Genomic DNA, 24,015 nt, shown 5'->3' on the forward strand with positions numbered 1-24,015 from the left:
TATATAAAATCATGCACACATACATACAGAACACTACTGAACACAACTAAGGACCACCGTCCGTCACAGGGTCATATGGACAATATCCAGTTACTGAGAAGCATTTTTTAGTAATAAATGGCTACAACAGGAAGTATTTTCCTGAAAGGAAGATCCTTCCTACTTAGGCCAAACAATCGGAGTCTATTTATACTATTTTCTCCAGATTTTGTTCATATAAAATATTTAGAAAATGTCTACATTATGAATGATCTATACTAGAGCACACTGGTGAATTTAAACACTTTGCATTATTACTTTCTGGGCAAGAAAGATTCACCTTTCAGAAACACATGCAAGTGACTAGCTAATTTGTCACTAGAGATTACATGTCTTTCTGACCAACAACAACTAGGTATTTTGGTTAGTTTGTTACACATAGGGCATTGCAGCTTTTGATATCAGATTACTATGTGTATAAGCCCAGAGTTTATATAGTTTGGGATTCCTTTCATTAGGGGCTCATATCAACCACAGTGAGACAGATTAGCAGAGGAGAGGAAATAGCAGGGAGAGGGAGGATACCAGCGTGAAAGTGACTAATGTATCCATGGCCAAAAGGATGATTTAAATCAGTCAAAAATAATTTAAATAATCAATTTAACCATGAATCAATATCAGCAACCAAGAAATCTTCATTTAAGCAATACATTTTTATCTTATTTCTTTTCCAAATGAGAAGCTGATTTTCTGTTTTGTAATCATTAAGTAAATACGCCAATTATACTAAATTTGGTACTTTTATCTATCCAAGATAACTGTTTAACTGAGTAAACAAAGTAATACCCATTTATTTGGATTCTTAATTCTAATATTAGTATGCTAGAAAATTGTTGGTGACTTTATTTACAAGATAACCAGTTTTCTATTTGTAATTTGAGTAAGCTGCTTTTGGATAGAAACTGAAATTCAATTAGCAACATAGAAAAATCAATATTTTGCATGTCAACTTAATGTTGCCTGATAAATCAGGTATCTGTAGTCAGTAAATTGAAGTAGTTGTTTCTAGTCACCATATCATTCAGGATTTTAGAACTCAGCTTCTCACCCCTATTTTATTTGTACATTGGAAAAGAATAACAACTGTTAATGATTTTCCATCTTCCAATCAGTTTCTCAACTTCGAAAGAACTAAGTTTTTGAACTGAACTAAAATCAATACACTGAAACAAAGGAAATATTTTTCTGCAAGTCTAGAAGAGACTATAGTTGGCAAAACCTAGTTTATTCCTTCAACTAGTTCTGACTGCGGCTGCTTGTACTTTAACTTTCTGAGTTCAGTGGCCTGACTTTCTTTACAACTTCTACACAGCACACATAATATACTTGATTTTTTATATAGTTCATTAGTTATAATTTTATATAGTTCATTAGTTACAATTCACTAATTACGGCCTTACCACTATATCCATATTTACTTGAAATACAATTGTTTTATTAAAAAAATGTAATTATATATATTTAAAAATCAATTGTATAATCAATTTCATTGATCCTAATATTCTGGTTGAACTGCAGCTGTAGTGAAATCTCACATCTTGATAACTTTCCTTACTGCAAATTAAAGAAAGGATATTGTCTACTAATCTTCCAATCAGTTTGCAGTAATAAGTGTCATCAGGAATCCATGGATTATCTTCTTGTGCATTCATAGCACACTTGAGATAAATGTCACTTAGACACCAGCCTTGTGGCCGATTATCTTTAAGAGAACCAATAATAGCATGAACAAGCTTTCGTTTGAGGTTTGTTCGCTCTCTGAGATGCATCTCATAATAATGAAGAGTGTTGTACAGGTAGGTCACTGGGCGGTCTGCCAAGAAAAAGAACAGAAATATATGCTAGCATGCATTTATATTTATATAGTTTCACAGTAGCTAGGGTCAGGAGGGACCTGATCAGATCATCTAGCCTGACCCCCCTGCCACAGGCAGGAATGAATGCTGGATTCACAAGACCCCAGACAGGTGATCATCCAACCTCTTCTTGAATTTGCCTAAGGTAGGGATGAGGACCACTTCCCAATCAGGGAGTTGGTTCTAGATTCTGGACACCATAACTGTAAAATATTGCCTTCTGATCTCTAACCTAAACCTGTTCTCCATCAGCTTATTACCATTGTTCCTCACCACCCCAGGTGGTGCTGGGGAGAAAAGGGCTCTTCCTATTTGCTGATGATCTCCCCTGATAAGTTTGTAGGCAGCCACCAGGTCCCCCCTCAGCCTTCTCTTGCTGAGGCTGAACAGGTTCAGGTCCCTCAGTCTCTCCTCATACGGCCTGTCCTGCTGCCCTCTCATGAAGCAGATGGCCTTCCTCTGAACTCTCTCCAGGCTGGCCAGAAGTACTATATGCTAGTACTTCTTTATATTTACAGTGGTAAACTTATAGGGGAATCAGAGATGATGCAATGCTTAAGTCCTAGTCATCTAACATTAAAAATGATAAATGCTAAAAGTAACTGACTCATCATTACTTTTACTGTACAGTACTACCATTTTCAAGTCTTTGCTCTTTTTTCATGCATCTGCACCAAGTCAGTCAAAACAAACATTTTTAGCTATTGGAGTTTTTCTGATATTGCTGAAGTGATTTATAGAATCTCAGTTATATAAAATCTCTGTACACACACAGCATTCAATAGTATCTCACAGAGAGATCTTGAGAAGTTATAAAAAAACAACACAGGAACAGTAGTAGCATGATTGTAACTAAACATTATGCAAAGTGGTTTGTGTTGCACTAAGTTATAAAATCATGTTAAAATCAAATTAAAACTCTTAAACTACTGAGAAAGGATATGATGAACAAAGCAAGCTGGTTTGTGCAAGATTTATTTTCTCAGAGCCTATACAACAGCTAAACAAAAGGCGACCACCAAGTTTCTTTTGGTAAAGCAGAGTTCTGTTTGGCATGGACCACTTTTCAGTTTAAACAGTTTTACTCATAATGCAGTACAATAGAGAAACTGCAGTGAATATATAGCAAACAAGGAGTACATGTTCAAGAAGAGCTTACCATGGAATTTGTACAAGCCTCCCAGATGATCCAGTAATGTCTCCAATGATTTGGACACTGGAAGCAATTCTAGAAATCGGTGGATTACAATGTCAAATACTGGCAAGAAGCGAAGGCACACATTTCCAAAGTAGATTGGTAGGTATTGGGGCTGAATCTGGACAGGAGGATTCACTTGCTCTGCCAAGCCTTCAAAATACAGCTTTTCAGGATATTTCTGCAAAAAGAATTAAAAAAAAAAAAATATATTTTAATCAGGTATCCTGAAAACACTCTGTACTTAAATTACTAAAAAAATCTCTTGAGGTTATGTTGTAAACTATTCTGCAAGATTCTGCCTAGTAATTAGACTTATTACCAGTGTAAACAGAAAGAAAAAAATTCAATAGAAGTTTTTACTAATTTCATTTTTTGGGGAAGGGTGGATTATGAATTTTATTTGTAGCAGATAAAAATAATGAAATTCAATATTTTTCTAAGAAATATTAGTTTATGACAAAAGAAATATTGTTTCAGAGCCAGATTCACTAAAGCTGGTGCAGGAAGTTATAAAGAAATCTTTAAAAAAGAACCTTGACAGACAGTAGACTTCAATATAATTTTGTTGATTTACCCTTCTTGTCAAGGACTCACAAGAGAGATCAAGGAGAAAATTGGCTCTTTTTTACATTGTACTTTCCCCTAGTAGCTTGTGAAACATGTTGCATCACGTGACAAATGAAATTTTAGAATTTTGCAGTTTCTTCTTGGGAAAAGGAATGGAGAAAAAGCCACCTTTGACAGATGTAATATAAATGCACAATGAGATTCTACTGAAAAATGACAATGTCTGGGCCATGGGGAGCCCCAGGCCCTGTACGTTTGATTGGGGGGGGGGGCTGCTCCCAGCACGCAGAGCCAGGTGAGGGAGGTGCTGGGTGCCTGGGACCCAAGCCCAGCATGCAGGAGGTGGGAGGGGGCAATGTCAAGTCTGCAGAACCTAATCCTGGCATGTGGGAGGGGCAGTGCCAGGCAACCCATACCAATACCACAGGGCAGGGAAGGGGCAGTGCCAGGCCATGACCTGATCTAGCCCGGTGACTGGCCCTGCGATGCTCATCTGGCCTGTGGCATCAAAAGATTGAGCACCAATGATTTAGACATAACACTCCATATATCACACCTTATTAACTCCATATATCACACTTCACTCGCTTTATCCAGAAAACCACCATATTTTGGCCAGCACTAACACCCTACAGGTCCCCCTACTAGGTGTGTAGTTTCTTCCTACTAACAGTAAAATGAAATGAAAACCCAGAGAAAATACATTTTCCCCATCCTCAAACACCAGGGTGGGGTGGGGGGAAGGAGTACTTGTACTTTCTGACTTGAACTTCAGTGCTACATGCATGCTCTCTTTATTCTATTCTGTAAACATAGAATGTTTTTGCATTAACCCATTATATTCAAACATTCCTAACATCATGTGCATCTTCCAAGGTTATTGAGGCAGAAACTAGGGGTGTGTGAAGCAGACCGTATTAGATTCAGATTCGGCCCGAATCAGGGACAGTGACTCAATTAGTTGATTCGGATCACTGTACCCGATTTGATTTGGCTGAATCCAAAACTGAAGATCTGACGTGGATTCAGAGAATCAGCGATTTGGCTCTAGACACAGCTTTAAAAGTTTTTTCTACATACTTTGAGGTACCAGGTGTGGTTTGTGAACACTGCAATGCTCAGGCACATAGAGTGTCCCACAGGAGTGCAGGGGGCCCTCCACCTGCTCAGTAGCAAACCCTCCCCCTGCTCAGCGATCGGCTGTGGGAGGACCCCAGGAGGCACCAGTCGCCGAGCCGGAGGGGTCTTCACTGCACTCTCTGTCAGACCCACTTCCGGGTCTGCTGCTTCTGGTCCACTTTCAGGTCTGCTGCTAAGCGCAATGGGGAGTGCCCCCGTGCTTCTGTGGGATGCGCCCCAGCATTGCAGCATTCACAAGCCGTGTGCTATCTTGAGGTATGTAGAAAAAACATTTACAGCTGTCTATGTCTGAATCTTTCTAAATCTTTCCAGACTGATTCAGAGAGTTCCGATTCGATTCGGAGAGATTAAAGGATCTCCTGGTTCGATTTGGATTCAGAGATTTGGCCCTGAATCGAATCAGGGACCGAAGCTTCGCACAGCCCTAGCAGAAACCCCAAATAGCTCAACAAGTCTTACACAAATAAATACAAATATGGTTCACAAAATATAGGACTGTTTGGGCAATCTCAACTTCACAGTAAAGCATCAGTCTAGAAGACTACCATTTTCAGTACCTTGTGGTAACTCATATGTTTAGTATGCCAGTCATTCTGCAGCCAGTGCTCTGGAGAGTTCTCCTTCACAAAATCACTCACTCTGTTTCTGAAATCATTAGGCTTGAGTAAAAGTAACTGAATTATGAAGTAACAGACCTGGGCTTCATTGCCTTCATGACTCCGCATAGCCTTTAACAAAAAAAAAGCAACAACAAAAAAAACCACAGGAACAAACAAACAAACAAACAAACCACACTGAATTACACAACAATGAAAAATGGTAACTAAGACAACCTGTTCAGTACAATTAAACACTGGCCAGCCAACTTCTGTGTACTTTACAGACAAATTTGTAGTCCAGATGTCTGTGCTGGGCTGATAATCCTTACAATGGTATTTTGCATGCGCAAACACAGAATGGAAAAAAGAATCTGAATGTTTAGGTATCATCCTCTGTAGTGACAAATCTCCATAGCTTACCCTCACTTACTTATAGAGCAGTGATTCTCAACCAGGATGCCACGGCACACTGGGATTTGAGAGTCCTTCAAGGGCGTTGTGGGGTGCCACACAGTATTAACACTATTAGGTTTACAAGCATGATTCACAAAATAAACCCCGAGATTTCAAATAGAAATCCATAGTTGTGGTCTTTCTGAGTTTTTTTACAGCAAAAACACTAATATTATTTTTCTGCAACAGAAAAAGAATTAAAACTGAGAGCTGGCGTTTTTTGAGGGGTGGCTTGAGTCCATCCAATGGTACTTTGAGTCTAAAAAAAAGAGCTGAGAACTATTGTAGCAGAGAAATTCTCCCAAGTTCTCAGTGATAGGCATTCACCACCAATCTCAGATTCACTGCTGTTGCAAAATCCCTTTTCTGACTCCTACCCCATACTTGCAGTGGTAGTATCAAGAAGGATGCTCTCGTTTCAAATAATAGTCATTTTAGTGATGAAGCCTTGTGGAACCACAAACACTGCAATCAGGTTTTGACATGTATATCCTGGGCATTTTCTTAAATATCTAACTTTAATTCAACCAGATCTATGTCAGGAAGAGAGAGATTTTAAAATTAATTAGTATGGTAAGTTAAGCAGACAAAGCATGCAACCACTTGTACATATTTTCTGGATACAGTGGGCAAAATTTTAACTTCCCTGCAACAAACATTTTGCAAAAGGCACAACATTTTCTATTTATTTGCTTCTATTCTGCACTTTTCAAGGGTTACTGCACAACTAGAATGCCATATAACAACATTTTTTATGCAAGAGTTAACAATGACAGTGCATAGGAGGACATTATATAGCTGATAAAAGGTAGAGTTTCTTACCACAGAGAATATTTTTGTGACATTCCTACTCGTCTCCCACCAAAGAAATAGCAGTTCCGGTATTTTTACAGCTGTACTTGATTACTGGATTAGTAATTATTAAAATCAATTCATTTTCATAAGTGAATTGAACTGGATCAGAAGACAGGAGCCAACTTCAGGATAAATACATTTCTCAAACTTCGCCTTGTAGAGGTCATACTTACTAAGCACAGTATCAGTCTGTCCAGTGTAACAATATTGTATTTCCACACCATATCATTGAGAATTTCAATACATTTGTTGAGCTGCTGGCCTCCTGCTGACGTGGAGAACTCATACACCAAGAAATCTGCAAATGTTCTGACATGAGCAACCAGAGCTCTGGCCCCGATTCTCTCTAAAACTCTAGAAAATAGAGGGAAGGAAATGATCCAGTTATCACAACATTCACATGGCAGAATGTATGCTTCTTGTTAGCTGTATATTTTGCAGGATTCTGTTTAAGTTTTTGTACACAAAATGCACTGCCCTGCCACGCAAGCTGGCTCTGTAGGGAGCAGAGATCTGTGCCAAGGTCCCCTCTCTGCTGCTGCCCACCCCATGCTACCCTGGATCTCTGCTCCCTGCGGAGCCAGGTTGTGCAGCAGGGACCAGCACTGCCTTGCTGCACGACCTGGCTCTGCAGGGAGCAGAAATCTGCACTGGGGTCTCCTTGCTGCTGCTGCCCGCTCTGTGCAGCCCTGCACTGCAGGGTCCGTGCAGGGTGGGCAGCGGCGGTGAGGAGACCCCCGCCACGGATCTCTGTGCCCTATGAATCCAAGTTGTGCAGCAGGACAGCAGTGTACAGCTGTTTCCCTGCAAGCCCAGCTTCAATATATCAAAATTTTCCGAGCCATTTTGGAAGCCTGTTTCATTTTGGAGATGTTTCTGAGCTTTCTGTTTTGATTCGGATTTGGTGCTCCGGGTGCCAAAATAGCCCGAAACACCTCCAAAACGAAATGGTTGCCAAAATTTTGCACAGCCCTAATAGCCACAGCCCCTTCCCTGCCATCTGCCGCAAGGCATGCACACCAAGAAAAATGCCTTTGTGTGCCATGCTCTGGCACCCATGCCAGGGGTTGCTTACTCCTGATCTAAGGATACCATAGATTGCTAGTCAGAAGTCAAAATAAACCATTTTTGGCTTCATTGATAGCATCTGGGCATAACACCATGAATCTATACACATTGCTCTTGTAGAATTATGTTTCAGTAGGACAGATATCATAACATTCTAGTTGTGCAGGTATTACAAGTCCATGGGGCCAGATGCGATGCACCTGAGGGTACCGAGGGAGTTGGCCAATGTAATTACATAGCTGTTGGCCACTTTTTTTGAAAACCCGTGGTGATCGGGGAGGTCCCAGACATCTGGAAAAGGGCAAATCCAGTGCTCAGTTTAAGAAAGGGAAAAAGGAGAATCCAGGGAACTACAGACCAGACAGCCTCACCTCAGAACACAGAAAAAACATGGAGCAGGTCCTCAAAGAATCCATTTTTAAACATTTGGAGAAGAAATTGATAAGGAGCGGTTAGCATGGATTCACCAAGCACAAGTCATGATTGACCAACCTGAATGCCTTCTATGAGGAGATGACTGGCTCTGTGGATCCAGGAAAACTAGTAGATGTGGTGTACCTTGATTTTAGCAAGGTTTTTGATATGGTTTCCTACATTCTTGTAGGTAAGCTAAGGAAATACAGGCTGGATGAACAGACTTCAAGGTGGATAGAAAACTGGCTGCAGCATCGGGCTCAATAACCCAATGTCTAGTTGGCAGTTAGTATCAAGTGGAGCGTCCCAGGGGCCAGTTTTGTTCTATATATTCATTAACAATCTGGAAGATGGGATAGATTACACCATAAGCAAGTTTGTGAATGACACCAGCTGGGGGTTATAGTAGATACGCTGGAGAATAGGGCTAGGATTCAGAGTAACAAAGACAAATTGGAGGATTGGACCAACAGGAATCTCATGAGGTTCAACAAGGACAAGTGCAAAGTCCTGCACTTAGGATGGAACAATCCCATACAGCTTTGGGACTAACTGGCTAAGTGGCAGCTCTGAAGAAAAGGCCCTGGGGGTTACGGTGGACAGTAAGCTAGATATGAGCCAAAAGTGTATCCTTGTTGCCAAGAGGGCCAATGGCATACTGGGCAGCATTAGTAGGAGCACTGCTAGCAGACTGAAGGAGGTAATTATTTCCTTCTATTCTGCACTGGTCTGGAGTACTGTGTCTAGTTTTGAGCTCTCCACTACAGAAAGGATGTGGAGAAGTTGGAGAGAGTCTCTAAAGCTTGAAGTGAGAGTAGAATAATCATAAAACTATCACCTTGTTAAAATTCTCAGAGGGTTGCTTTACAGTAGTACAGAAATATAACTTATGTTAATATTTGTATTAGTAAAGACTGAACAGTGAGCGTGTAGAATAGAAGCTCCTCATAAGGATGATTCTGTAGCTGATCAAAACACAGCTCAACTCCTCATTTGCAACATTCCCTTTTCCGGAGAAGAGTCTCTCTATGAAATTTACATACAAAAACACCATCAGCCCGCATCTGTCATCAATATTAGGCATCATACAATCCTTACGGTACAGTAAATGCATCTAGCAATGTCTCAAAAGCCATTACTTGGTAGTTTATGAAAAAAAATGCAAAGAAGTTTGCGTTAAAATCTATGAAACAGTGTAAAAGAGCTGTAGCCCCAGTAAGGATGAAAGCCCACTGTTCTAGAGTTATGACAAGTTTTGTAAAAAATACAGTTAGTCTTTAAAAGCTCACCTATAACCAATCTGATTAATGTGATCAGTCTCTAAAAGCATTTTCCACAGAAGGCAGAGAAACAGAGGAGGAGAACCCTGCATGGAAAAGTGGGTGATTATGTCATTCTCATTGGTCATAGACTTCCACTTTCGGTATTCCTCTTCCACGTTCTTTTTCAAGTTAAAACGGCTTTCTTGGGGTACATTATTCTGTTTAAAGAATGCCTGAAATAAAATAAATTGCAATCAGCTAACAAGGCAGAAAAGAATGTTCCCTCTTCCCACATAAATCCCCAACTAAAATCTCTATTTGAAGAGAAATGTACAATTTTAGGCCATTCCACCTTAACAAAAGCACCTTTCATAAAATTCCAACCTCTCTTACTAAAGAGAGGCAAGTAGAAACAAAGCTGTCCTTCCATCATGATGGCTATATTCTCGACAAGAGTGAAAACGCTGTTTCCAATTTATTAGCAGCACTCAGCAACCTAGTATTTGATTCTAAATTATCTAGGGATGATTTTGACCCAGTGCTAATGATGCACTCATGTTGCCTTTTGAATTTGAACCTGAACTTAAGAGAGTCAAGGCTGGGGAAGAAAATACATCGATTACAAAGAGGACAACAACGATCGGGTGGAAAAGGTACCTTTCTCCGCGATTCTAATTAGAACAAGACCTGGTTAGAAACAATTACCTGCAGCGGAGCTGGAAAACAGCTTAGTGTGTGTGAAGCCCAATTATGGGGAGTGAAACTCATGATAGTCTGCAATATGTCCTTGCACCAAGTTCCCTGAATTGAATCAGAACCTGTGAAAAAGTCTAAACAGATATACACAAAATATTAAGCCAACAAAAAGGGCTGGCAAAATTAGACTTCTCCCATATGACTGACACTTCTATTAATGCTTCTTTTATGACGTGAGTCAAGCCTTTGAGAACTCAACTGCTTTATTTTTCTTTCTATGCATCTTTTTTTAAATTCCTGTATGGCTCTGTAGAGCCAGAATATTTATGGAGAGGTGGGCTGAATTTAGCAGTCAAGACAAATTAAGAAATTTAGAACACTTCCATTCCAGATAAATGACTACAATGGTTGATGAAGGAGCTAGAAATAATTCAACTTGATTTTAAAATTTAGACTTAATTTGCTGACAGACATTATCTTGCCTGTAAACTGAACATACTTAATGCAAAAAATCATTGGAGAAACAATAAACCAAGAGTATAGCATGTTATTCATAAAGAATCATATTTCAGAACAGAATGGCTAGTGGAGCATTACCTCATGGAATACTTCAGCTTAACCAATACAAAAACCTAGTGTTAATGCAACATTAATACTGTAAAAAAAGGAATAAAAAGCCTTAGAATATATGCCCCAAATCCTCTCTCATTCAAGTCTGTGCTCTCTTGATTTTTGTGATATTGAAATCGTACCAGTTCTCTAGGTAGTCTCTGGGCTAGATATGAATTTCAAATGTAAAAACAACAAGAAAGAAAAAGGCTTTTCATAGAAAAAGGTAGGAAGTGGGGTTGGAAGGGGCCTCAAAAGATTATTTAGTCTGATCAAGGCAGGATCACCCTTGGCTAAACCATACCAGGGAAGTGTCTGCTTAACATGCTCTTAAGCAAGATTCTACAGACCCCACTGGTGAGAGACCTTCAGCCACTTAGAAGTTGGACAGCTCTGAAATAAGTTACAACATTCCTGAAAAGTTCACTGTTACCTGTTACATGTGTTGCTCTTGCTAGAGTCAAGATCAGAGCCCTGTTGAGTTCTTCTGACTCTGCTGAAAGAACTGTTTTAGGGTCACTAAGGAAACGTGTAAATTGTGGTTGGACTTCAGAGCTGCCCAAGGCAGTGATTAGTCTTAGAGCAGTGCTTTCAACACTTGAAATAAAAAAAGGAAGAAATAGAGACAGAGAGAGAAATGGTTATAGTTTCATTAGGGGAAGAAATACCAACACTATAACAGAAACAAAGTAGTAGTCTTGTTTTTTGTTATTTGTTTAACTTCATATAATATGCACATACTTATTTAGTAACACAGAATTGGAAGAGACTTCCTGAGCAACTGATCCAGTCCCCGGTATTCGTGGGCAATCATTTATCCAAGGATTCCCCAAAATCATCATTTCTAACCTTTGCATGGAAGACACAATACCCAAAACAGCATATAGGTCACCATACATCAAAAGCAGGGTTGACGAGGACATAGATAATTATAAGGAAGTATTTGGTTAATATAAGCTCAGAATAGCCTAAGAAAAGGACTGTGCCCTCCATATAACAGAGAAAGGCAACAGCACCTGGTTTATGTCAATCTGATCTCGGGGAAATATTCCTTCCCGATCCAAAATTGGCTTTCAGTCTGATCCTAACCAGAAGACCAAAATCCTGTAACCAGGAACTTCTTGTTTTCCCAGTATCAATAGGAGCATCTATGCATGTAAGTCAACAGCCCCAGGCTTAGCTATGGCCACCATCTGAATGGCTTGGAGGAAGGAACTCCTACTCTTCTTGGAATCTGGTAGCATTAATGAAAAGAAAAAAAAAAATTCTTCCTGGCTTCAACAGGTGACCAGAAAAAGTAATGAAAAGAACTGGAATTACCAGACATGTACCATACTACAAGAGTCACCTCTGTACCCTGACATGGGAATTCCAAATGTGCAACTCCACACATCATACAACTGTTGAACCATAAGTTGCTTATCCTATCTTACAAGGTCTTCCATAAACACGTTAAGTTTAGTGATTTTGGTTCTTTGCCCATTGTTTGGTTGGAAGACCATTCCAAAACCTCACTTCTCTGAAAGTTAGAAATATTTTTCTAATATCCCATAGCTAGTGTCCATAGCCAGTTTGAAGCCACTTGATTTTATGCTGGTGTTGTTTTTTAGTCTAATTATAACTTCCCCCTTTTCAATACTTCCCTCACAAATGTCTTTGTAAAAAGTAATCATACCCCCCGTCAAATCACAATTTTATGTTAAATTAACTCAAGATCCTTTCATTTTCTTTCATAAGAAAAGATCTCCAGTTCCATAACCCTCTCAGTGGCCTCCCTTGAATCTATTCCAGTTTAAATAACTTTTTTGAACACTGGTGACCAGAACTATTCTCAACAGGGACTTTTGCCAATGCCCTTATTGAAAACAAGTTTTTAATTATAGAAAAAAACTGCTCGTTTCTTTATAAGTAGTTATAGCAAAACTTGAAAAGAAAAGGGTTATAAGGGTGTCAACTTGGGGATTTAAAAAAAAATGCTGAGTGCACACCCTCTGAAGAGGAAACCCTTTTAAGATCTGTCCAACACTACGGAAAAAAAAAATCACACATTGCTTTAGAAAATCTTGGCCCAAAACTGGTCATTGTTCAGACATAACCAGGGCTCAGAAAACTGCAAAGCCAACTCTTCCTTTTTTTTTCCATTTGTGGTATGACAGACTGACTATACTATTCGAATGTAAAATATCTGGAAATGGGGGAATAAAATGCTCCTTTTCAATTAGGCTGTATTAGCTTCCACTGAGCCAATTCGAAATGATTATCTCATTAGCTAGTCTGAAGCAGTGTACGGCCCTTCCTGGTACTGTCCAATGGCTTTAATTAGATGTGGTTTTTAACAGACAACAGTGACAGATCTTTGCTCAGATTTTATAATCCAGTTTCAAGAGAAAAAATAAAATTCACACAACACGAAGGGGCAAAGTCTGGAAATAAAACACACATTATTGCTTTCACTTGTTCCCTACACTATTAACAGAAATGGGTCATCAACAAGCACCTACAATGATTTTGGGCTAAGGTCTGACTGTAGCTAGAAGGACTTTCTTGCTAGGAAACAAAATTGTGATCCTGAAAACGAGGAGTCCGATAGTGAAGTATGAACAGAGGCCTCCCCAAACCTGCTCTACAATAAAGTCTATATTCTGTACATATTCAACAGCTTCTCACCCTTCCTTGTGTTTGGCTTTATTAACAAAATAGATGTTAATAAATTTAACCCAATATTTGGGCTACTCCTAAAGTTCTTGCTGTAGGATGGTTAGCTCACACTAACTTCTTTACAGGATGAAGCATCATGTTTTGTCCATATGTAAGAATGTAAAAGTCTTACAGGACTTTATATATTGTTAATGAAAGAATGTTTGCAAAGTTCACTCACTCACCAGAGGTGAAGCTGGTTTTGACTGGTCTGTGGCACTGCAGCCAAGGAATGAAGTTGGCTCAGCAGCTGCACTCTGTAATGAGGCTGGATGTGATGCATACGGTAGCTGAACATCTCTAATAAAGTGTGCAAGATTCCCCAAGCATGAGACTTAAACACAGTTGGCAAAAGCTGGCCTGATAAGAGAAGACAATTTGGAAAGCATTCTCCTGTGAGATCACTTGGAAATATATGCACCCTTATTCAAGTTATATTTAGCTGCAATCCACATTTTTTTCCTGTGAGAACCAATCAGTCCTAACAAAAGGACACGTAAAAATACCATCTCTAAAGTGTAGATTATTTTTCTTCCAACATACGAGTAATATTTTCTTTTGACTAAATAAATACAGTGGTCAAAGTATTTGAATGAGTGAAACTAAGAATACTGTTACATGGCACTTGAGCTTGATCAAATATGTGTAATTAAAGCATCTGTGCATGAAAACCATACGCCTGTGTGCATAAATCAGATTACAGAGTTCCCTCACTTTATGCAGGTTATGTATATGCAAATTTGCTCTTATGTGATGACCCTTTTCATACTAAAGAACTATTATTATATGTGAGGTAAATTCACTCTTATGTGATCGGTATGGTGGAAGCCTGCAGTCAGCTGCTTTGTGTCATGCATTGTGAGAGTGACACACATCAAAATACAGTCTCCTGTGTGGATCTGTGCTCTTCGCTTGTCGTCTGCAGCATGTATTTCTGTAGTTGCCACCCTTATTATGATAAGTGCCCTGTGCTTGTGTGTACTGTTTGCTGTTGCTGAGTACCAAAATTGTATTGTAAAAGTAGTAGAAATGGGTCTGGGGGTCATTACAGTCAAGGAACATATCCGTATTTGTTACATTGTAAAGTGGGTTCCCTTTATGCAAATTTGAGTTATGCGCCGTTTTCCAGGAACACATGTACAGCATAAAGCAAGAGAAACCTGTACTAGAGTCCTGGGATTACAAGTAACCCTCTCGAGGCACAAACCATTTTTTTCTGCATGCGGGCAGTTGGGATCTGATCTTTACTATAGCTTCTAAATGCCACTCTAAAAGGTAAAACAATTATTCATTAAGTGATAATGCTAAAAAGTTCTTACTGATAAAGCCTTTGATGCCCAAGGATTCTATTTCCATGTAAACCAATAAGCGACTGTAAGTTTCCACAAGTGCTGGTGCCAAGGCCAGACTAGATTTTGCATGTGCCAGTTTAATCACCCTGGTAGCTATGCTGTGAATAAGGCTGGGGAAAAAAAGTTTTATTAGTTACAATCTTAAAATTGAAGAAGTTAGTTGAATAAGTCTGTCAAACTTCTACAAAGAACTTTATGAAGCAGACCAAACAGATAAGCTTTTCTTTTGATATTACTATAGACAGCCTAAGATTCACTGGTAAAACAAGCAAGCTGCTTGCATTTAACAGCCAGACCATACCTCATTTTTGCATGAACTGTAAGTGAATCTAAGAGATTCATTGGCAATGGAGTGATAGATCCTGATGCCATGCAATTAGTTCCTGGAAGAGGTATCCTCATGTTGCCATTTCCATAAATAGTTTCTACCAGAACTCCCATTGGCAAAGTGAAGCATTCTGAATTGGTTGAATATGCATTACATAATAATGCAATCTTGTAGTCACTCATCTGTAAACTTTTATTCCTTAGACTCTGTTGCAAAAATCTGCATATCCAAGACAAAGTAAACATTGAATGGAAAAGACAAAAAGTAAGCATATGAATATACTGAAGAGATAAGACTAAACTAATCCTAGTTTAACCTTACTGCAACATATCTGGGCTTTTTCATTAGCAGTCATTATGATATATAATAGGTGAGTAGCCTTTGTACTTCTGGCAATTCACAGGACAGTTTCAGAAGACTGGATTAGAGAAAAAATTGTTAAAATGATACGTCACACTAAAAATCACTAACCCCTCGTCTCTTTACAACTAACACTTAAAAAAAAATCTGAAGTGAAAAACCAAATCTAATGTGTTATTCTTTATTTACTGATAACAAAGATTAAATTTCAAAAGGTAAAATTAAGGAAATGGAAACTGACTAGTCAATTTCACTTCTTAGCGCTCAATCAATATTATAAGAGCAATGCTTGGGTTGTAAAGAAAACAGATCATTTAAACTCAAATATGAAACATTTCTCCTTAAGATAAATCATAAAAGTATATTGGATTTGTTTTTTTAAAACCACCTGGGGGCAGCAGGGCAAACCGTATGAGGAGAGGCTACGGGACCTGAACCTGTTCAGCCTCCACAAGAGAAGGGGATCTGGTGGCTGCGTATAAACTGGCCAAGGGAGACCAGCAGGCAATGGGAGAGTCCCTGTTCCCCCGAACACTACTGGGAGTAACAAGGAATAATGGCCATAAGCTGACGGAGAGCAGATTCAGGCTAGATATCAGGAGGTGCTACTTCACAGTCAGGATGGCTAGGGAAGTGGTGCTCGCTCCTACCCTGGGGTCTTCAAAAGGAGGCCAGATAGACACCTTGCTGGGGTCGTTTGACCCCAGCATCCTTTCCTGCCCATGGCAGGGGGTCGGAGTTGATGATTTGCTCAGGTCCCTTCCGACCCCACCAACTATGAACTATGAAACCTTAAGTCTTTTACTACCCGACACTGGTCCTTTAATATGCAATCAAAGAATTACTGTACTGACTCCATTAGCTTGTTAGTAACTGAAAAAAATAGTATTGTATCGTATCACAACAATTTACAATTATCTACTTGTGTTCTCTTTTTTGGGGGTTGCCCATGTAAGCCAATATAATAAGCAGCAATACTGGATTAAAAAATCCACAAGCAGAACAAAAGCACCCAACTTACTCATGGTGCAGTTTAAGAGAATGAGGAATTGGAATCTGCAATTTGGAGTTGTCACTATGAGCCTTTCGGTTCAGATGTATCCAGATACAGGTCATTGCAAAGGCATGAGTTGACTGGGGTTTGTTAATATCCGGTACAGGAATACACTAAGGAAAGAAAACAGTTACTGCTGTAATGTGTATCTTTTCATTAAAGAACTAACATTTGCTGATAGTTAGTTGCTTGCAAATCTAAGAGGAAAAAAAACCCAGCTGTGCATCTCTGCACATCTTGCTCTGAAGTCCGTGAAGCTCAGGACAACTTGGTGATTATTTACCATTCATGGAACCTAAATATCTAAACTGCAGATAAATATCTATATTTACAAGAACATTAAATACATATTGTAGTAAAACAAATGCTTTCATATTCAACCTCTGATTTATACAAGGCATTAATTAGTTAAGGATAGCTCACTTTATACCAAGCCCCAATAATGAAAGGGTTAATCCAACGGGGGGGGAAAAAAAGAAAAGAAAAGAAAAAGAAAATATAATTGGATATTGGTTCACTATAGTGCTAATATAAACTTCCATTAATAGCCCTGAGGGAAAAAATGCCTTTGCATCTACCTAAAGGTTAAACGTTCAGAAAGAAATAAAATATACAAACTGATCAACTGACTTAAACTAAATTTAAAAATCAACAGAGTAGAATTTTGGCTGCTTTTATACTCAGATGCACCCAGAAAACCCAAGGACAAAGAGAAACATACAGTAAGTTTTCAGGTGAGTCCTGACTCCCTCCAAAAAGCCAGTCTATAAGCCTGTAGTGAGCAAAGTCTTTTCAAGGAGGATGCAGGGTGCAGGCCATGTGATGTGTGCACATGTTTGAGTATTTCTCTCACATCTGGCAATGGAAGTCAAGCATCCAAATATTTAAGAACTGTACAAATGCATGATTCCCCCTACCTCTGATAATGGGCATTTCAGGGTGAGAAGGCTGTGCAGAAAAGCAGTGCCGCTCAGAACACAGAAATTATTTTTTGTGGTACATCCTGGTTTAGGAACCACTTTTCCAGTGAAATGTTTTCTGTTTTCAATGTCTTAATAATATATCATGCTTAGGAAAAAGTTTTGGGAGCTCCAGGAAAAAAATATAATGACTTCTTTATAGCATAACATGATTTAAAAACAAACAAATGAGAAAACGACCCTCACTCACCCTCCAGAACTCCACAAAGACATGGAATAAATTATTCAATTTGCCTTACCAAAAAAAAGAAAGGACTGCAACACAGAAGTGGAAGCCACATTAAGATATTCTATGCTGCAATCAAGGGAGGTATTATTCATAATATATGTGCGTGCTACTTGGGTTATGAAGGTAGGCAAATTACATATTTAAACTGTTGCACAATTGTTGCACAATTACACAAAAATAGATGAGGTGCCTCCTCTCCCCTTTCATGCTAGCGTCCTGAATCATGGTTTGGTTTGTCATAATATCACCACTGGGCTTAAGGGTAGCAACATACCAATTAAGATGAAAAGATGCCACATTTCATTTTAAGTTTTCATTACAAATTCAGAGGGCAGGTATAGACATTCAAAAAGCCTGAGGTAAAATTTATCTAGGTTATGTGGTTTTCTGTAAGCAGCATAGTTTAGATCAGTAGCAAACAGAACACATATTTGCCCTTTTGGCAGTGGGGGTAAATCTCAGACCAGGTTCTGCCATTTTTAAATCAGTCTGTGTGTGCCGACTTCTGTTCTGTTATGGGTACAGACCAGTTTCCAATCACTTATATCCATAGCTCGCCAAAAGGACTACGGTGGATCAGCTTATCTTATTTTCATGCTTGGAAAGTTGTCTTCGCTATTCAGAGACAAGAACTCTTTCTTAAATGGAGGCAAAGGCTGCATTCTCCAGAATATATACTTGAAGCATGCTGTCACAGGGCTCAGACACAGAGCACCTGTATAAATGTGGAACTTATTCTACTTCAATGAAGCAATTTAAATTATACCAGGATAGTGTACTATCTCAGGAAAGCTGTAGGTGGTTATTAGAACTCCTTACCAGAGGATGGTGATGGAACTGATAATGGCATGTTTGCTTAAGCAAATATCATGTGCCCTGGAATAAGCTGAGAACAGATGAAACACAGACTGACAAAATTGGTCACTAGGTAAATCTAACACAATTTTAAAGCTTCAGTAATTTAAACTATTTTTCTGCAATTACGCCTTCTATTATTTAGCTTGATGCTACTTTAAGAGCTAGATATAATTACATTACATTAAATAGCATTCAATTATTATTCAAATTTTTCATGTTGTATTGAAGACTCACATCTTTTTCAGGGTAAAGGAGATCAAAAAGCTTCATAACTGGGAGGAAATCAGCCAATGCATTTTTCTGAATGCTGCCAGAGATGAATTGCAGTAGCACCCACATCAGATGGTCTCTTCCTTTAATAAGACCACGTCCTGCCAACTGCATAAAAAGCGAGAGAGAGAGAGAAAGATAAATATTATATGCGAAGGAAAAACTACAGAACAACAAGTATTATGATTTATTTGTATATGAAACAATACATTTAAATAGTTCAACTATCCACAATTTACTGGGGGAACATGAACAGAACACTTTGCTTGGAGAAATACTGAGCTTGCATTTCCAGAGCCTTTTGAGAACTTGAACATACAGGTCTTAACTGAAAGGACTGTGGCTGCTACTGACAGCTACATACATTTTTATTCCTCTCAAGCTTTATGGGTTAAAAATTAGTTGATTTTTGTAATTATTTTATATTACGTTTGACTACATGACATCCTACTAAATTAAAGTATAACCAAGCATTTAAGATGAAAAAAATTACTATCTTTACATTCCGGTTGCATGCAACTAAGAACTATGTAATATAATACCATGAAAAGAAAGACTGAACCTGAAACAAAATTATTTTTATCTGCTGTAACCTAAAAAAAGAAGGAAAAGAACCCAAAGCCAACTACTAGAAACAGGGATGTGTATTTTAAGTAGGGACCTCCCAAATCTGTGACAGAAGTGGGGGGGTGCAGTGGATCCTTTAATTTTGCAGGTTCCCCCACATTCCCCCCCCCACTGATTGGTGGAGGGGCCATGCTGCTCGCCGCTCCCCACTGATCGGTGGAGAGGCAAAAACCGTGGCTTTAAATATGGCACCATTTTTGCTGGGCAAAAGCTGGAGTATATTTGTGCACAATTCACGGGGAACAGAACAATGAGTAAGTAGACTTGGTTCTCTAGCTGCTGCTACTCAGTTACCTATCACAAGGAAAAACTTCTTATTCTTCATTCTGCCTTTCAAAACAAGGTGTGGATCTTATTTCAGAGGATGCTGTATACAAGAAAATGCAGCATGCTATTTAATCTCTACTAGAGTATTGTGATAAGTCTCGTTCTTCACAGACCATTCTTTTTATAATGCCTTACCAAACAAGTGTGCCACAGACAACACTGTACCTTCTGATGGAGTGACAGGACCATATGAGGAAAGCTTGCAAACTGAAAGAGCACAAAGAAAATAAGCTGGCTGGAGAGGTGCTGCCACAACAGCTGGCTGGTTCCTCCATCATCAAACTTCTCCTCTGTCTCTGAACGCTCCATTGCATACACCACGAGATCCACCAACTGGTCCTCCAGAACAGGGCAGCGCTGTTTGTGCTGTAAGGCAGAGATCAGATACAGTATTCCAAAAGCCTTGCAGTCAACTTCAGACATACAGTAACAATTTCAGTACAGTATATAGACAGGAGGCTGGGAAGCATGAAATGAAGTCTGAACTTAAGAAGTTAAAGGATAAGCCAGTGTATTAAAGCTGCACTATGTTACAGGTCACAAATGATGATTTTTACATTCTACCACATTATAAATATTTACTTGTTCCCTTCCCCCAAATATATATCAATTCAGTATAGAATATTACGTCTCTGGCATGGTATTCACAGCGCTAACAGGGACTCGCAAAGCTCAGGTGTTGTAAATATGGGTCTTTGTCAATAAACAGAAAACACTACCTGCTAGAAACAAAGGGCGTATTTCAAAACCCATACAAATATTCAGAAAGACTACTTTAGACGTGATGTGTGCCCACACTAATGATGAAGCACGGACTGCAATGCAACAGTATTAGAGATGTCCAAAAAGTAATCTGGCAAGTTCTGTGTAGTACATGCTGAATCATTCATATACCATGATAATGAGCACATTGCATAGACTGCAGAAGACCCCCATGATGTGCTAGACAAATACATAAATCTCTTCTTAAAATATACCTCCACCATGGTGTCTTTTAACAATGACCAAGTATAGAATATAATATATATGCGTTTATATTCATACTTATTAGTAGCAGCCCTACATCAAGTTTGGGGCTTTAATTTTTTTAGCAATAACTCCAACTAAATTTTGTGCATTATTTGTACAGTATCTTCCTTGGTGCAGGGACCTGGTATACTCTGCTTTTGTACAGCTACATTATATACTAAATCCTAAGTGTTACTTGAAAAGGGCGTAAAAAAAACACAAAACCCAAAAATATCAAAACTGAAATCTGACATGCTGCAGACAGTGTTAGCACTGTGGAAATCTCCAAGATTGATTTGTGCCGTATGCAAAATCCTGTTCATAAACAGTTACATTTCATTTTTTAAATATCTGGTGCCTGTAACATAATACAGCCTTAAGAAAAAAGTATTACTTTAATAATAAGAAAGAAAAGGAACTGAGCTGCTTAAACACTAATCATGAAAATGTGACGTCCCTTTCTAGAGGCAAAAAAGGCTTTTTAAAAAATTTTTTTTTTTTTAAGAACGGTTTATAAATTTTACCCAAATACTCATAGCACATGTCAGGACTCCCTTAAAAGAGTTCTTTGACTTGCTAGCCAGTCAGCCTAAAAAACTTTTTAATAAAAAAGAAGGGAAAGAAAATTGCTGAAAGGAGATGCTTGTTCTAACCTTAGCCGATGATAGTCTTTTGCCATGAAAAAGGGATTCTTTCTTCAAATTAAGAATAAAATGCAAGAATGGGAAAACTTGACAAAATATAATGAACAGCATCCCCTCTTTTACATGCTCTTTTCCAGCTCAGAACTGCAGAAAGCTACAAGTCTAGCTGCACTTTCTTGAAGCATGCTTACACACAAACTTCTAACTAAAACGGGAAGCGTCAATTACTGTTTCACCTTCTCTTTCAGATACACAATGCCATGGTCACGGATCAACCACATTACAGGTTTACAAAGAGCAATATTAACACCACCAATTGAGAATACTTTTTTTTCCCAAACGCAACTAATTATAAAGCAGAGCAGGGTGCAACAGACAACACTACTGACTATTTCATAAACTGGCATGCAAAACTACTGTGTACAGGGCTTGAAATTCACTAGTTTCATATGCAGTAGGTTAACATCCAACAGCCTAACAATGTTAGGCTACATTAATTTAGAATAAAATTATTTATGGAATACAACAAGAAAATATTACTGCAGAAAAGAAAGCCAGAATTTCCAATAGAAATTTGCCACTTATAAGTTTTTATGTTCTTTAAAATAAAATTGACCCAATAGTAGTTAAATCCCCATGTAAATATAATTATCAAACAAGTTTCAGTAAATATATATTTTCCTATTTTAAGACTATTAAGGCTGGGACTAACTTAAGACTCAGGAAACTTAAAGATAAGACCGCTAATTTTATCCTCTATTAATATTGTTTTAAGAATAATTTTCAAGGATAATACAATAATGTTTGTTAAATACAGCTCATCAGCCTTAGCAGTCTTCCGGTATTTAAATGCTCAGTATATACAGGCTTGAAGTGGAGGGGGAAAATAGAACCTTGTCCTTCAATACCCAAATGAGCAAAACTGGGCCTTAAAAATTCACAAGGGACATGTTTTATTAAGGGCACACATACCATATAGGCTACTCCATTGCATAAATGTATGAGGTGTGAAATGCAAATTACAATATAGGCAAAATAGTGTCATGGTCTAGTGCCTCAAAAATGCCACAAATAAGAATTAATAATTTGTCTATATTTTTTCTTTAAAAAGTTATTTTACTTATATGTAGATAAAAGAACATCTCAAACCATTAAAATTTTACCTCTAAAATGTATTCTTTTAAAGGTATTATAATGGAAAGTTTTAAAATTTGGTTAAATGCATTGATTTCCATTCTGATATTTTGAGTTTTATGCGAAAAAAAGATTTTAAATGCTCAAAGAATAGGGTTTACACTTGAAATTCAATTAAGCCATGAACATATAGGAAGAAAATTATTGTGGGCTAGCTACCACAACCATTTAATGTTGACTTTGTTTTTTGTTTTTGTTTTTTAACCGAAAACAAAAAAAATGTGAACCACTAAAAAAAATAATGCCTTTGTCAATGGGTCAAATAGGGAAAATAGGTAATCTTTGATAATAGACTCATAATCTTAAACATTTAAATACTGATAAAGTAGCTAAGCGATACTTTATTTAGATATGATAAAACTATTATAATTTTCTCTCCTTTTTCAAAAGTGTTTGTCCAAAGGCTGACAATTAGCTTGTTAAAGTGACAACCTGTATTGAGAGTGGTTCTGTTTCTACAAAGTTTAATTGCATTTTGGCATTTTCTTCAAGAGCAACAGCCCCATGCACAAGACATTTCTGACATACAACCTTTCAAACAGAAATAAGATTTCAGAAAATCATTTAATACTAAAACACCAGAAGATCCATACTCTTTGCCAATTCATGCTGTGAATTACTAGGAAACCCATATTTCCGGGCTCAGACAGACAATAAGAAGAGGGGGGAAAAAAGTAAACTGTTGAATACCACATTAAATCATTCCTTTAACTTGATGCCTTCAGTCCAATTCCACAATGGTGCAAAGGGGAAAAAACCATACAGCCTTGCTCAAACAAACTGGTAGGTGGATCTGACAAGAATGAAACTGTATAAATCCACTATGGAAAGTAGTGTAAAAGAACATTTTCAGCCTTAACCTTTATACCACTGCTTCTAACTTGAAAGGTGAACAGCAAAGACTTCATGAGTAGTAAAGTGTTTAAGGTCCCAATTCATTAACATAGACAACAATGTTATTCAACATTATTAAAACAATGTAACTCAATTCCTCTTCCCTTAGCCTACACAAACCACAGTTTAACATGAGCTTGGTTATACCAGCACTCTTTTAAGGGCCTGGGATGCCATCAAGGAAATTGCAGAACACCAAATTCTGAACTCAGTTTGTAAGTTAAAAAGGAAATGCTTTAAATAAAGCTAAAATATAATTTAATCTGTAACAAGGAAAGTAAAGAAATAGGACAAGATTTGCAAGAATTGACTTTTTATTGTTGGTGGTCAGCTTGAGACAGGATATACAGGCTCAGATTTTCAGACGATAACTATTCAGCATTTTCTTAAATGAGCCCCCTAGAGAGGGACCTCAACTTGGGTTTCTAAAAATTAAA

General features: G+C 38.2%; 1 protein-coding gene across 2 annotated transcripts in view; it reads right to left on the reverse strand.

The window, feature by feature from the left end:
* Nucleotides 1-24,015, reverse strand: part of MED23 (mediator complex subunit 23) — a 57,735-nt gene that overhangs the window by 8,792 nt on the left and 24,928 nt on the right. For both annotated transcript variants that reach the window (XM_019538054.1, XM_019538052.1), the window contains 13 exons: nt 20,004-20,204; nt 18,849-18,992; nt 16,515-16,660; nt 15,107-15,352; nt 14,773-14,915; nt 13,639-13,813; nt 11,190-11,353; nt 10,157-10,281; nt 9,479-9,684; nt 6,881-7,061; nt 5,358-5,528; nt 3,055-3,271; nt 1,616-1,852 (listed from right to left, as the gene is read on the reverse strand). In XM_019538054.1, coding sequence (XP_019393599.1) covers nt 1,616-1,852; nt 3,055-3,271; nt 5,358-5,528; nt 6,881-7,061; nt 9,479-9,684; nt 10,157-10,281; nt 11,190-11,353; nt 13,639-13,813; nt 14,773-14,915; nt 15,107-15,352; nt 16,515-16,660; nt 18,849-18,992; nt 20,004-20,204 — 2,356 coding nt within the window. The remainder of the gene's footprint in view (nt 1-1,615; nt 1,853-3,054; nt 3,272-5,357; nt 5,529-6,880; nt 7,062-9,478; nt 9,685-10,156; nt 10,282-11,189; nt 11,354-13,638; nt 13,814-14,772; nt 14,916-15,106; nt 15,353-16,514; nt 16,661-18,848; nt 18,993-20,003; nt 20,205-24,015) is intronic.

This window comes from Crocodylus porosus, unplaced genomic scaffold (assembly GCF_001723895.1).
Source record: "Crocodylus porosus isolate Cpor-Errol unplaced genomic scaffold, CroPor_comp1, whole genome shotgun sequence".
Classification (NCBI taxonomy): Eukaryota; Metazoa; Chordata; order Crocodylia; family Crocodylidae; genus Crocodylus; species Crocodylus porosus.